At 33.8% G+C, this 15,332-nt stretch overlaps 1 protein-coding gene across 3 annotated transcripts in view; it reads right to left on the minus strand.

The window, feature by feature from the left end:
* The window catches only part of SOS2 (SOS Ras/Rho guanine nucleotide exchange factor 2), an 81,416-nt gene that overhangs the window by 37,264 nt on the left and 28,820 nt on the right, over positions 1 to 15,332 (minus strand). For all 3 annotated transcript variants that reach the window (XR_012378981.1, XM_073895177.1, XM_025870094.2), the window contains 3 exons: positions 13,607 to 13,750; positions 10,438 to 10,548; positions 6,913 to 7,011 (listed from right to left, as the gene is read on the minus strand). Coding sequence is in view for 2 of the 3 variants with exons in the window: in XM_073895177.1 (XP_073751278.1) it covers positions 6,913 to 7,011; positions 10,438 to 10,548; positions 13,607 to 13,750 (354 nt within the window). In the remaining variant the exon portion in view is untranslated. The remainder of the gene's footprint in view (positions 1 to 6,912; positions 7,012 to 10,437; positions 10,549 to 13,606; positions 13,751 to 15,332) is intronic.

The following is a 15,332-nucleotide window of genomic DNA, read 5'->3' on the forward strand; positions in this document are numbered from 1 at the left end:
TTTCCCTCCAGTACAGGACACAGTCATGATTTCACTGGCTCTCTCTTTTTTCCAGTTTTATTAAGATATAATTGACATACAGCACTACCTAAGTTTACATGGCACAGCGTAAGGATCTGATTTACATATATTGTGATTTATTATCTCTTTTAATCTGCAATAGTTCCTCAACATTTGTCTTTCATTGCTCGCAAAAGCAAATAACATACACACATACACACACCAGAATAGCAGGATAAATCCCTATATGCTCAACACCCATATTAATTTTTTTCTTACTTCCCTAGACAGGGTTAGTTATTCCTGCCTCAGCGATTCTGTAGTACTACTTCTTAGACACTTATTACATTTATTTGTTGCGATTATTTAATATTCATTTTCTTCACTAAGCCATGAACTCCTTAAGTCTGGCATAGGTTTTATTCATTTTTAGTATAGTACCTGCATGGTAGGTACCCAAAGGTAATTAGAATGAACAACTGTTGTATAAATATTCATAATTTTGTTAAGTGTTTAGACAAATAACAAACATTTACTGAGTTTTTACTCTGTGCATGTTCTTTTATGCATTACCTTATTTAATATTAGTTACAACTCTGGTAAGATAGGTACTATCATTATACATATTACAGATGAAGAAACCAAAGCACAGAGAAGTTAGGTAATTCACCCAAGATGAACAGTGGAGTCTGTATTCAAACCCAGAAATTCTGATATCATGGTCCATGTTTTTTGCCACACACTACACTGCCTTTCCACAATGACACCACACACAACTATGCAGAATACTGGTCTATGCCTAAATCTGGTGACCATGAGTCAACATTAAAACAAACTGGATAATTACACATTTTAAGAAATAAAATGAACTTGGTGTGCTTTAGAAAAGAGGTCAAAGAGAATAAATGCCCTTTCAATAATACCTAAACTAAGCAATAAAGTGGAAGTGATATCTCATTAGGTGCAGTATCTTATGAATTTGACTGAAGAATAAACTCCTTGCTTACCTGATAATCATTACTCTCCTTAGTTGTCTATAAGTATATCCTGCTCAAGATTTAACACTTCATGTAAGTTTTTTCTTAACTCTATGAGACTTCTTGAAATAATATGCTTCTCTTGAATTCCTATAAAATGCTGTATCTACTGTGGATGTCTGTGTGCCTAAAGGTAAATTATAATAAATCATAAATTTGTTTCTAATTCATTATACTGGGAGTTCAGTCTTGATGTGAAATAATACATGTGATCGATTCTTTTTCCGTAATAATAAAGTTCTCTCTACATTTTCATAAAAATAGTGTTTTAGTAAATTTGGTGGGAAATTCAATTCATTAAATGCATTATTATTCCCTAGGACATCCTTGAATGATGTGTCAGCACTGAAAGAGTATTTATTAAGTAGCAAAATATTTCTTGTAGTCTTTTTCAATAGTCAGAACATTAATTTCAATAGCGATTATCTCAAGCTCTTTTTTTTTAGAGATCTGTTTATAGAGAGAGAAAGAGAGCAGGGGGAGGGGCAGAGAGAGAGAATCCCAGACTCCCTGCTGAGCGCAGAGTCCAATGTGGGGGGCTCAATCCCATGACCCAGGAGATCAAGACCTGAGCTTAGCCCGACTCAAGCTCTTAACGTTATAATATACTCACACACAAGAACACAAAGACGATGACAAAGCAAATGTTACATAATTTTGAACAATTAGCGAATCCAGGTGAAGGCAGCACACCATACTGTTTTTGTAACTTTTCTGTTTCAAAGTAAAAGGTAAAAGTATTACCTAAAGAAACTCAGTCGTCTCATATGGAAATATTGGCTTATCTTTCCCAATGAACCTCATTAGAATTATTACTAATAGGTCTTCCTGTTAAGCTTTAAATTAAGATGGATTAAGTTCTCTTAAGAGAATTTTTATTCCTTCCATGACTAAATTTCCAAGGAATGACCAGAGAGTTAAAAAATATTACTTGAGGGGCGCCTGGATGGCTTGGAAGTTAAGCAACAGACTCTTGGTTTCAGCTCAGGTCATGATCTCTGCGTTCTGGGATCAGGCTCACGCTCAGTAGGGAGTCTGCTTCAGATTCTTTCCTTCGGCCCCTCCCACCACACACTGTCTCTCAAATAAACAAACAAACAAACAAACTTTTAAGAAAATTAAAAAAAAGAAAGAAAAAAAATAATGTTACTTGGCCCTGAATACGTCAATATTGAACTGCGACCAGATATGTTCTTACCAACAGAAGGATAAATATAGAATATGTTGGAATATAATATATTATAAAGTCACTTATAAATCAGGAAATGAATTATTTTCTTGTTCCTCTTACATAAGGATTAAATATACCTTAAGAAAAAAAATCTATAATTTATCTGAGAAAAAAACATAAAATGAAAGTACTTTGTGATCAACCTCAGAAGGATTAAATCTGAGGGGTGCCTAGGTGGCACAGTATGTTCAGCGCCTGCCTCTAGGTTTCGGCTCAGGTTGTGATCTCACAGCAGTGAGATCAAGCCCCTAGTCGGGCTCTGTGCACTCAGCACAGAGTGGGCTTGAGCTTCTTTCTCCCTCTGCCCCGACCCCTCTGTACTCTCTCTCATTCTCTCTCTAAAATAAATAAATCCTTTTTAAAAAGGATTACGTTTGAAAAAACAAAAAAGAAATATATTGCCAATAAGATGAACTTTAAAGTATTGCTATGAATAACAACAATCCAACAATGTACTATAAGATAATTTCAAGTAAATGGGGCGCCTGGGTGGCTCAGTCTTTAAGCGTCTGCCTTTGGCTCAGGTCATGGTCCCAGGGTCCTGGGATTGAGCCCTACGTTGGGCTCCCTGCTCAGCGGGGGAGAAGCCTGCTTCTCCCTCTCCTACTCCCCCTGCTTGTGTTCCCTCTCTCGCTATCTCTCTCTGTCAAATAAAATCTTTAAAAAAAAAAAAGGTAATTTCAAGTAAACTATATGTAATATGCTATAATTTCTCAATTACGTAGTTATTTTTCTATCTTGTTTATCATAAATTCTGGTTCTGGGAAATAAAACTTGAATAATATTTAAATGCTATGTCCACAAATAAATCTTCCTTGGTATATGACCGAAGGAAATACTTCAGATTGAAACAGGCTTAAAACTGCTCCAGGATTGTGCTTTCTACTCCCTAAGGAATGTGACGGCCTTAAATTACACTGGTCCAGCCTTCTTTCTTATGGTTCTCATCCAAAGTAAGCTTAACATGAAATGAAATTTCTTTTGGATGAGTACTTGAGCCACAGAATATCACAAAAGGCAATCTACAGAAATGGAAGAAAATATTTGCAACTGATACATATAATAAAGTATTAATATCCAGAATATATAAAGAACTATAACACAACAACAAACACAAACAACTCCCCCCCACCAAATAGCAAAGGACTTAAGTTTTTTTTTCCCCAGGAACTTACACAGATGATTAACAAGCATATGAAGAGAAATGCAAATCAAAACCACAATGAAATACCACCTCACATCTACCTGGATGGCTACTATCAAAAACCAAAAATACAGAAAATATCAAGTGTTGATGAGGATGTAGAGAAACTGGAATGCTTGTGCATTATTGGTAGAGATGTCAAATGGTATAGTGCTATGGAATAAAGTACAGTGTTTCCTCAAAAAATTAAAAACAGAATTACCATCTGATTCAGCAATTCCATTTCTGGGTCTATATCCAAAAGAATTGAAAGCAGGCTCTTGAGGAGATATTTGCATACCCACAGAAGCATTATTTACAATAGCCAGAAAGTAGAAGCAATCCAAATGTGCAATCACACTGGCTGCACACCAATATATTTAACTACTGAACAGTGTACTTAAAATGGCTAATAGCCATGTGTATTTTACAATTACAAATAAATTAATGTTTTAAAAAACCAAGATTATCAGTCATGAAGTTAAATGCATTTCTTATTCCCACTGTATAACATAAAGACTGATTCCCAAGGACATATAAATTAATGTTTTAAAAAACCAAAAGTATCACAGTCATGAAGTTAAATGCATTTCTTATTTCCACTGTATAACATAAAGACTGATTCCCAAGGACAATAAATGCTAATAACTGGACCACACTGTAGAATATTTAGGCCCTTGTGATCCCACTAATTGAGTTGTATGCTTACCGAGAACCAGTAATAGATGCTTCTAAATATGTTTATGCAAGTTGTGCTTATAATTATGTAATTTACTCATTATATAAGTCAAAGAAATAGAAGTATAAAAGAAGATATTTATAAGGACACCTGGGTGGCTCAGTCAGTTAAGCAACCAACTGGATTTAGGCTCAAGTCATGATCTCTCAGGGTCATGAGATTGAGTCCTACATTGGACTCCGCCCTCACTGTGGAATCTGCTTGAAATTCTCTTTCCTCCCTCCTTCTGCCTCAAACCCTGTTCCTGCCCTCTCTAAAATAAATAAAATAAAATTTTTCTAAAAAAAAGAAGATATTTATATGAAAACTCAATCAAGTAATTTTAAAGGCAAGCTCCGTTAAAAAGGCATAAGGAAGATACTATAAAAGATTTGGAAAAATTCTAAGACCCTAGGTTTCCGCACTCAAGACTGTTTTACAAACATCTTCAAATTCATGTACCATCTAAACAGAAATGGAAAACAGAAATCACAGAAGATAATTTTTGTGATGTAAGCAAGAAAGATTCATGTTCAAAGAAAAGATTTCACCCTAAGTCAACTGATTAACACATAAATACATATAAATCTCTATCTATAGGGGTTTTGTGGTTATTTAAATAAAATGTATAAAATATTTTTAATGATTCTTTATTTTTTTAAGATTTATTTATTTTAGAGAGTATGTGAGTGCATGGGAGTTGGAGAAGGGGCAGAGGGAGAGGGAGAATTCTCAAGCAGACTCCCCGCTGAGGGCAGAGCCCAACATAGGGCTCAATCCCATGACCCTAGGATCATGACCTGAGCTGAAATCAAGAGTGGCTGCTTAAATGACTGAGGCACCCAGGCACCCTGATTCTTTATTTTAATTAGCTGACCGACTCTACTAGTCCTAATTACAATGGTTAAGAGGACATGTAGTCTAGTGATTAATTGGTGGCAAAGTAGCTAAGGCCTCAGGATGAGTCAGGCCATCATGGTTAATGTCCTGATCTCAGGTGCAGACATAGTTGCTATAAGATCAACCTTGAAGATTTTAAAAACCATTCATCCAGACAGGGAAAAAAAATAAGCTTTAATTATAAAGTCAAACCAGAATTTTTAAATGTTGGCAAATATTTGAAGGAAGTTATAAGACTAATGACAGGACTTCCAATTAGACATGATTATTATTCAAAAAATTTTAGAAATCCAAACATACATCTGGGGCAGCCAAGGTATTATTTATATGAAGGCTGCAATCATTTTTATGTGTTCTTTATGGATCCATTAGTTTCCATAGAGATATTCAGAATCAAGTTGTTCATCTATTTGTGCTCAAAAGCTAGTGAGCTTCAGCATCACACATTATGGGTAATAAGACTTCATAAAAAAGAATTCTTGAGATAGCTATTCATTATAAATCACCAAATGAATTCCTTGTCTAGGTGTCTACAGGATACAGAGTTATTCTGGCTTTAATATTATTACTAAAGAGTTAGATGGAAAAAAATCTAAAAAGTTTGTCTGTAAACCAACAACTTGGTATCCTAAAGAAGAGATACAAAATACTCAGGCAGAAAGATGTCTAGCTTCTAAAAAGCAATTTAAAGAGTTGCAGAAGAAAATTTTACCGAGCAAGATATTTTGAAATTATGGGGCACCTGGATGGCTCAGTAAGTTAAGCATCTGACTCTTGATTTCGGCTAAGGTCATGATCTCGGGGTCATGGGATTGAGCCCTGCGTCACGCTCCACACTCAGCACAAAGTCCGCTTCTCCCTCTCCCCCTGCTCCTCCCCACCCTTGTGCTCGCTCTCTCTCTAGTAAATAAATAAAATCTTTAATAAATACATACATACATAAATAAAAAGAGTTCAAGTTTTACCATAATTTTTTGTTAGATGTTGCTTGGGTCCTAGCTAAGAGAGGAAGAATACTATACTGCATGGTAAAAAAAAAAAAAAAAAGTCAACTTTAAAAGTGCTTTTCTTAATAAGTTAAAACAAGACGGAAATTTAGACAATGTTATACATAAAAGTTATGAATTACTTACATAAGAGTTAAATCACTATTACTGTGTGCCTCCAAAAAGTAATGAAAAAAGTAATCTATGTTAGTACTTTGAAATTTTATTATGAAATGGCAGATAAAGACATATTTTCCTCTATCTACCACTTGGAAATGATACGAAAATAAAAAGTATAGGCTTTTCTCCATGGGAAAGAAGGTAGACATTTAAAATACTTTATTTTTATGAAAGGTATTAAAAATAATATGACCAGATCAAAAACTAGCTCTTGGGGTGCCTGGGTGGCTCAGTCAGTTAAAGTCTGCCTTTGGCTCAGGTCATGATCCCAGTGTCCTGGGATCAAGTCCCGCATCGGGTTCCCTGGGCTTATCCCACTCCCTCTGCCCCTCCCCTTTGCTCATGCTCAGTCTCTCTCTCAAATAAATAAAATCTTAAAAAAAAAAAAAAAAACAGGGGTGCCTGGGTGCCTCAGTTGTTAAGTGTCTGCCTTCAGCTCAGGTCGTGATCCCAGGGTACTGGGATCGAGCCCCGCATTGGACTCCCTGCTCGGCGGGAAGCCTGCATCTCCCTCTCCCACTCCCACTCCCCCTGCTTGTGTTCCCTCTCTCGCTGTGTCTCTCTCTCTCTGTGTCAAATAAATAAATAAACTCTTTAAAAAACAAAAAAAACCCAAAAAACTAGTTCTTAAGCCTCATAAATGCAGGTACTTTTAGCTGAGGAAGGCTTCACCTTACCTTTAATAATTCAAAATAGTGCCAACAATGATAAACAGGCACCAGCATAAGGCGTGGAAGGACATAACGAACTGCCTCTTTAAAACCATCAGCGATGGACTGCAAAGCAAAAAGATATAACTGTATATCTCTGGCATCAAGAATATGTAACAGCAATGCCTAACAGAAATAACTTTTAAAAATACAAGATACAGACTTAACCAAAACTATAACGGAAAGCATGTTCTACATGGAAATTAAAGTGCTGTAAAATGAAGGATTCTTTCCTCTTTTAAGTTATTAGGTAGATATATGCATTTCTTCATCTCTTATACAGCGAAAATAAGTTTCACAGCAGTCCTATGCTATGTACCCTCTTGTATATTTTTACATGATCATTTCAAATGTTTAAGTAGTTATGAAGGATGTACTTTTTGGGATACTGTACATTGTAGATGTGATTTAAATATGTTTCACCAAACAAATAAACTTCAGATTTAGCTTATTTTATGAAAAATATCTGTCATATAACTACATTGACAAAGCCAATCTTCACTGTCAAAATAAAGAACTAGATCAATTTCTCAGAAAGTCTAACTTCATTTTTAAAGTCAAACGTATATACATGTTAATGTCACAGTCTGAAGTACAGGAAGCATCTGGAAGAATCTGTAACCGTTTCTAACATGTACCCCACAGTATGAGAACTTCATAAGCCTCCCCTCTCCTTTATTCTAATGTCCAATGAATGATGAGGTCCTTTTTAAAAAAAATTAATATTCACCCTTGTAAATGATCTCACTTCTTAATTCCTAGATATGGCAAGATATAGTTAGATATGACATGACATTTTAGCTACTAAGAGTTTTTATTTTTAACATAATTACCCTACCTCCTGCTTTTAAAAACCCTTTTGCTTTGCATTCAATGAACTCTCCTTCAAGAGCAAGTTTTTGGTTCCCACTGGCTGGGACCCTGCAGGATTTTATACCTTGGATCAATGCACAATGAGAAATTCAATATGGCAAGGCGTAATGTGTAAGAGAAATTGGAAAAGAGAACACAAAAACAAACAAGGTAGCAGCCAGGCTAGAAACTGATTCCCTTAAAGCTGTCTGTGCCCTTATATCACCTGAAAAATCTCAGTGTATAGTTAGGGGTAGATATATCCCAGTTTTGAAAACTAATCATCTGTAGAATAAACGATTTTCTAAAATTTATAAGGGATTTAAAAGTTACTCATACTGATTTTAAATGTCACTACGTTGACTTATTTAAACTGGTATTTCTCCTCATCAGATAAATACAGACAACAGCAATATATGTGGAAAGAATCTCATGATGCTTCTTAAAAGTATCCTCAAAGGCAAACACTCCCATAATTCTCATAAAATTGTTAACTGAAGTTAAATTATAATTTGTTCAATGGACTTGTTACCATGATATGCCCAGTCAACTCATTTTCCTAAAGATTAATTTCTTTCATCATTTGATTAATGAAAGATAGTGATGTGAATCACCCTAGATATATTTTTATATATTTTATATATAATGCGTTGACTGGAACCAAGATGAAACTTTAAAATTAAGTCTATAAAGATCAGCTATATTGTTAATTGGCACCGAAATGGCTACTAAAGTGTATCCTAAAGTGCTAATGCAATGTGTATTTATAGTGTAAGGACTATAAATAAAACAAGTATTTTAATATACGCCAAATGTGCTTAGTGTATTCCCATTTGATTTTCACAAAAACCATAAGAGATATCATTATCTTCATGTCACAAATGAGCAAACTAAGCCTCAGAGGTTAAGTGACTTGCTCAGGATAACACAATTATTGATTGACCCAAAGCCAGAAGTTCTGACTCTAATGCTAATATTCTTCAAGTGTGCTATATATCTTCTAAAAAAGTTTTTTATGTTTTTTTTAATGAAGCATTACCTTCTTCACCTTTCACTGAATGGGTCTTTTTAAAGTTAATACAGTACAAGTGAGTTTGCCGTGAAAAAGGGTTTTATTTAAGTCTTTAAATTTCACTAAATATCTGGAGCAATAGTTAAATAATTGGATCGTAAACATTCAAATCCCACAGTAAGAATTCCTAATAAAATAGAAATGAAACAAACGTTGTGAGTGCTTTTAATGATTATGCAAAGATCTTGTAAGTACATTGTCCCATTTAACTAATGTTTACTTTATGGTATATGGATATATAGGATTTAGCTTAAGAAAATTATTCCTTTGTTGAAGTAAATTTTGAAAATTGGGTGTAATTTTTATTCCAAGTTGGCAAGTTATTGAATACAGTAGATAATAATGGGAATTCACAGTAAAGAAGGCAGAGAGAAGATTGTAAGTTCAGTTTTGAACACGTTATATTTGAAATGCTTGTGGGATACTGAAGTGAATTAGTTCAAAGGGCAGCTGGTTATATGAAAGTGTATACACACACACAGTGCTCATAACAGTGTTATGGCTTGAAAATACAAATAGGAAGTCACCAGCATATAGGCAACAGCTAAAGCAGAATGTACAGATAAAGTCTCTCAAGGAGAGTACAGAGGGGCAGAAAAGAATGGGCTGATAATTGAAGCTGGAGAACATCTGCAATTATGTAGACTAAGGAGAAATTAAAGAAGATAAAAATTAGGAGGAAGTATCATAGGAGCCAAAAGGACAAGGAGGGGATGAACAAATACTACAGGCATAAATATGAAATCAAAATATCCATTGGACTTGACAATTAAGTTCATTTTCAAGAGCAGTTTTTAGTGTATATCCTGATCAGAATACAGATGGTAGCAGTTTGATAAAGAATGGTAAAAAGTAATATGAAGATAATTGGCTAAAAATGAAAAGGGGGACAACAGCTAGAGTGAAGGAAGTTTTGTTTATTTATTTGCTTGTTTTAGGACAATAAAGGCCATATTCATATGCTAAGGGAGAAGAGCTAGTCTAGATGCAGGATGTCTCTACAGCAGTAAGTAGTCAAGGATCAATGCCAAGGTAACCTTTAAGTGTTGAAAGGGTAAAAATGTAATTCTGTCTCTTCACTTTCTTTCATTTCATCTAACTGCATTACTGAACCAATTAATTTGCACAGTCCCCATTAATATATCTCCTTTAAATTACAGGCCTGGTAGAGAAGTCAGTATGGGTATTACATTAAGGATATTCTCTACTCTTCATGATCTCTGTTCCAGCTCCTGTAGGGAATAAGATCCTGAAAGAGCTCTGCATATTATTTCTATATCCCAGATCTAGAATGTGCCAGATTCTTGTAGTCACTCAGTATGTGTAATATTCTATAAAAGATTTCCACATGAAGGACAGATTGAAAGAACTTGAGACAAAAAAGAAGACAATCTAAAACAAGTTTAAAATGAACAGATTTTGAAGGACTGGTTAATTAGTTCCTCATGTGCTTTATGAAAGGGTTCCAGAACTTACAAATATTTGAAGAATAAGATGGTGAAATATTTCTTTGGTTGCTTTATAAAAACAAAAAAAACCCAAAAACCAAACATTCAATTTAAGTTTACCTGAAAGTGTAGAGCCACTGCAGGTCTGGCCATCAACTTACTGAAATGTTCATTAAATTTTGGAGAAAGAATGTCCTGTGATAGTGTTTCATAAGGATCAAATGCTTGCTCCTATTTTTTTTTAAAAAGGAGAATGTGTTAGGTTTAAAGAACATCTTTTCTACTAATATGGCAGATTATTTAATAGTAAATTTTTATTTAAGTTCTCAACAAAGTTTCAGAACTTTTTGCTCTCATTTTTAGGGGTCAAACAATAACTAGGAAATTTTTTTAAATGTATGTAATGATCTTGAGTGACACATGACAAGGTCTTAAAATAGGTCACTGAATTTGTGGTCATAAGTTATCAAACTATTAAAATGCTTATGCACATTTATTCCCAGTAAATGAAGAGTATTTATTAGTAAAACACGCTTGGGATTTGAAATTTCAGTTAGGCTTACCTAGGTTAAAGTGAGTTTATACCTAAGATACTCTCCAAGGAAGCAAAACCGGGTACCACTGTTTCATCCACTCTACACTTTTCAAAATTAGAAAAAGAAAGCAAAGACTAATATATAGTAAAATAACAAAGCAGAAATTGCCCATATTTTGTATGATGTTTATATTTCAATAAATTCCTATTACTTGACAATAATCAATATCCCCAATGTTTAGTTACAACTAAAAGTCTTGTTTCACTTTTGTATTTTAAAAATACAGTATGTTTTGGGGCGCCTGGGTGGCTCAGTCATTAGGGTGGAGGTCCTGGGATTGAGCCCCACATCGGGATCCCTGCTTCTCAGCAGGAAGACTGCTTCTCCCTCTCCCACTCCCCCTACTTGTGTTCCCTCTCTTGCTCTGTCTCTGTCAAATAAATAAAATCTTACAAAAAAAATACAGTATTTTTCAGAAAATAACAAGTATTGGTGAGGATAAGAGAAACTGAAATCCTCATCCATTGCCAGTGGGAATATAAAATGCTGTAGGCCCTGTGGAAAACAGTTTGGCAGTTCCTCAAAAAGTGAAACAAAGAATTACCCCACGACCCAGCAATCCACTACTGGATATATACCCAAAAGAATTGAAAACAGAGACTCAAACAGATACTTGTATGCCAATGTTCACCGCAGCATTATTCACAATAGCCAAAAGATGGAAACACCATGTGTCCATCATCAAATAAATGGATAAACAAAACATGATACATATATACAATGGAATATTACTCAGCCATAGAAAGGGATGGGGTTCTGATACATGCTATGATGGATGAACCCCGAAAACATGTTAAGTGAAATAAGCAGACACAAAAGAATATTGCTATGATTCCACTTATATCAAGTATCTAGAATCAGCAAGTTCATGTAGACAGAAAGTAGATTAGAGGTTACCACGGGTTAGGAGGGAGGGAAGAATAGGGAGTCACTGCTTAATGAGTACAGAGTTTCTGTTTGGGGTGATAAAAAGGTTTTAAAAAAGACAGCAGTGATGGTTGTATAATACTGTGAATTTGATTAATGCCAGTGAATTATACACTTAAAAATGGTTAAAATGGCAAATCTTATATAATGTATATTTTACCACAATAACAAAATAAAAATTAGAAAATACATTGTTTTGAACCATGGTATCTTTAAGAGAACAGTAAGCAACCAGGCTACAGATTAATATGCTAAGATAACACAATATAAAAACTTGCTAGTAAGAATCAAGGCTGATTATTTTGCTTAGGTATCAGTAATTGAATACTTCTATACTATCAGTTTCATTGTCTCTAAAATGGATATAATAAAAGTGATCTATATTTTCCAAAAAATATAGGCAAAGATTATAATATTAGCAATTCTTTTACATGAAAACTAAAGAAAGCATTTTTACAACCTGTTTTCCAACAGCAATAAAAATGGCCAATGAGTATATAAAGATGTTCAACATGATTAGTTTTAAAAATGAAAGTGCTTTCCCCCCCTCCTTAGACTGGGAAAAATGAATAGAATAACGCCTAGAGTTAGTGAAGGTGTGGGAAAAAGAGCAGCATATATTAGAGCTTATGTAGAAGTAAATTTGGTAAAATGTTTTAAAGTTCTAAAAATTTCCTTGTCTTTAATATTACAACTCCACTTCTAGGAATACATCCTAATTATTAGACTATGAAGACAGTATAAATATATTTGTTGCAATATTGTTTACAATAACAAAAAATGGAAACAACCTAAATATTTATTAATAGTAAGGAGTTAAAATATGTTATGGTGTCTCCATATAACATGGTACTAATTCAGACTTCAAAATCAGTGTTGAAGGATGGGTGAAATAGGTGAAGGGGATTAGAGGCACAAACTTCTAGTGAGTAAATCACAGGGATGAAAAGTATAGTATAGGTAATAGAGTCAACAGTATTGTAATAATGTTGTATGGTGACAGATGGTAACTACACATATGGCCGTGAACACTGTGTAATGTACAAGAATTGCTGAATTTCTATCTTACACACCTGAAACTAATACAACATTGTATGTCAACTAAACTTCAACTAATATATTAAAAAAATTGTGTGGAAGTCTATTTATTAACATGGAAAATGTTCATGATATATTGAGAACAGGAGAAAATAGTTAACAGTCTATTTTTGTAAATAAAACAGGTTTGTATCTATATATAGAAAAATATTTTTAAGGATTAAATAATATATGTTGTAAGGATAAGTTATCTCTGGGTGTTGCAAAATTGAGTGATTTTCATTTTATACTTGCCTCTGTTTTTCTGAATACTTTTACAATGAGCTACATTATTTTTATAATCATCACTTAAAATGATTTTCACGTTGGGAAAAAAATTAAAGTATAAATCTTTCAATTTTTGGAAATTAAGACCAAAATCTATAAAAGCTAAACAGCTATGGTCAACAGAATTTATTTTCTTTCACCTTAAATGCACATGCCATTAAAAAAAAAATCCTAAATGTTACTACTCAACCAACTTTCACTATAAATATTATCATAAATACACTATAAGTGTCACTAAAAATATAGACAATGTAATTTTAGTTTGCTACTGGTTCAATCTTAAGTATTGTTTTATAGCAGTCAGCAATGTCCTCTAATTTTCACAGAGAATATCTTACTAATTTTTTAATACACTATTTAGGACTTTAATGAGAATTATAAAGTAGTTTTTATAAACTTACTTCTGCCAAATCTTCAAAACAGCTGCCAGCTAACGGATGAGGACTGCTTTCATCAGTCATTTCAACTGTGTCTTCAATTAAACCTAAAAGTTTCACAGTTAATTCATGTATATCTGAAATGTTACTGAAAATCCTGTCAATATCCTGAAAAAAAGGAAAGTTAAGACATGTGAGGTTGAAATATTGTTTAAAACTTGCTAAATATAAGTAATATAAGTAGTAAGGGTATATTTTCATCCAATTACATACTAATATATTCCAAGACATGTAATATATTCTATAACAAAGCAAAAGTCCATCATGAATATAAAAGTGAAATTTAAAAAACCTCCTGGATTACATACAGTAAATTTACTGGGAAATATAAATTGTACATAGTTTTGTTCAATAATTCTAAAATCTCCTATTATGGATAAATCTAAGCAACTCTTCACATAGAGAATCCTGGCATTTGAGTATTTTCAAATTGCCTAAGAGGCTAAAAATCTTGATCAAGGTCTTATAGAGCTAGTTAATAAAAGCTGGGTTCAAAATGAAAACATGACTCCTAATCCAAACACAATCCAGTTTCACAACTTGTGGCCTGTATCCTAAATTTGAGGAGGAATTAAGACTTCATTCAAGCTTCCATGTGTGAATTACATCTGGATTAAGAAATGTTAAGTCTTCTGGACACAAACAGACCATTGTGACTGATTATGCAGGTTATGGCCAACTATCATGCACTCTTCCACGTCGTAATGGAAACATTACATGCTGTGGAACCTGACAGACCTGAGCATGGATCTTGACCCCACACTTGTTAGATAAGTGACTCTGGATTAGGTCACTTTCTATGTTTCAGGCACTATTACAAGTACTTGACATGTAATCTCATAACAGCCTTATTAGATAGGCACTATTATCATCCTCATTTTTATAAATGAGGAAACCAGCTCAAAGCAGTTAAGTCATTTGCTCAAGGTCACACAGCTGGTATATTAATATCTATCTACCCTCATAAGGTTCTTAGTGGGATTAAATGAGATGATTTCTACAAACTGCTCCTCGCATATACTAGGTCCTCCACAAATGTGAGCTTTTTGAAGACAAAGGGATAGGGCCAAAAGGAGTAAATTAAGATTAGTTTTAAATCACTCATTCCTTTATCACATATTTGCTGAGTACTATGCTCTGATCTCAGATGGTCTTTACCTCAAAAGTTTACAGTCTATTGAGACTAAAAAATACAGTAGTAAAAAATACAGTAAATATAGCAAATCCATTATCTAAATGCTAAAAAAAGTTTAAAAAGATACAACAGATATAGAGAAAGAGAAAAAAGGAATTTGCTCTTTCTCTTGACCCTTCAGTACCATAATAGAAATTTTCTATCAAATCAGCACTATCAATGAGAAGAGACCCCATAAAAATTAATTCCTGAAGAATGAAAACTAATGGGACACAGAAAAGCCAAAGAAGATAAAATAAGCTACTAGCATCTGTTAGGTTTTTATTCTTAGATAGAACCAATTATATTGTGGTATAAAAGAACTCAAGTTCAAGTTCAACTTCTGTAACTTACCAAGTCATAATCGTTTTGTGTCAATTTCCTTATCTCAGTAAGGTAGAGATTATAATACCTGTCTCCTCTATCTCAAAGGACTGTTACAAGGGCCACGTAAAAGAGTACTTTGAAAATGACAAAATGCGATAATGCAGAGTGTCCAGTGGGAGCTGCTACAAA

This window comes from Callorhinus ursinus, unplaced genomic scaffold, assembly GCF_003265705.2.
Source record: "Callorhinus ursinus isolate GAN/ISIS: 27379988/994484 unplaced genomic scaffold, GSC_fseal_2.0 scaffold8, whole genome shotgun sequence".
NCBI lineage: Eukaryota > Metazoa > Chordata > Mammalia > Carnivora > Otariidae > Callorhinus > Callorhinus ursinus.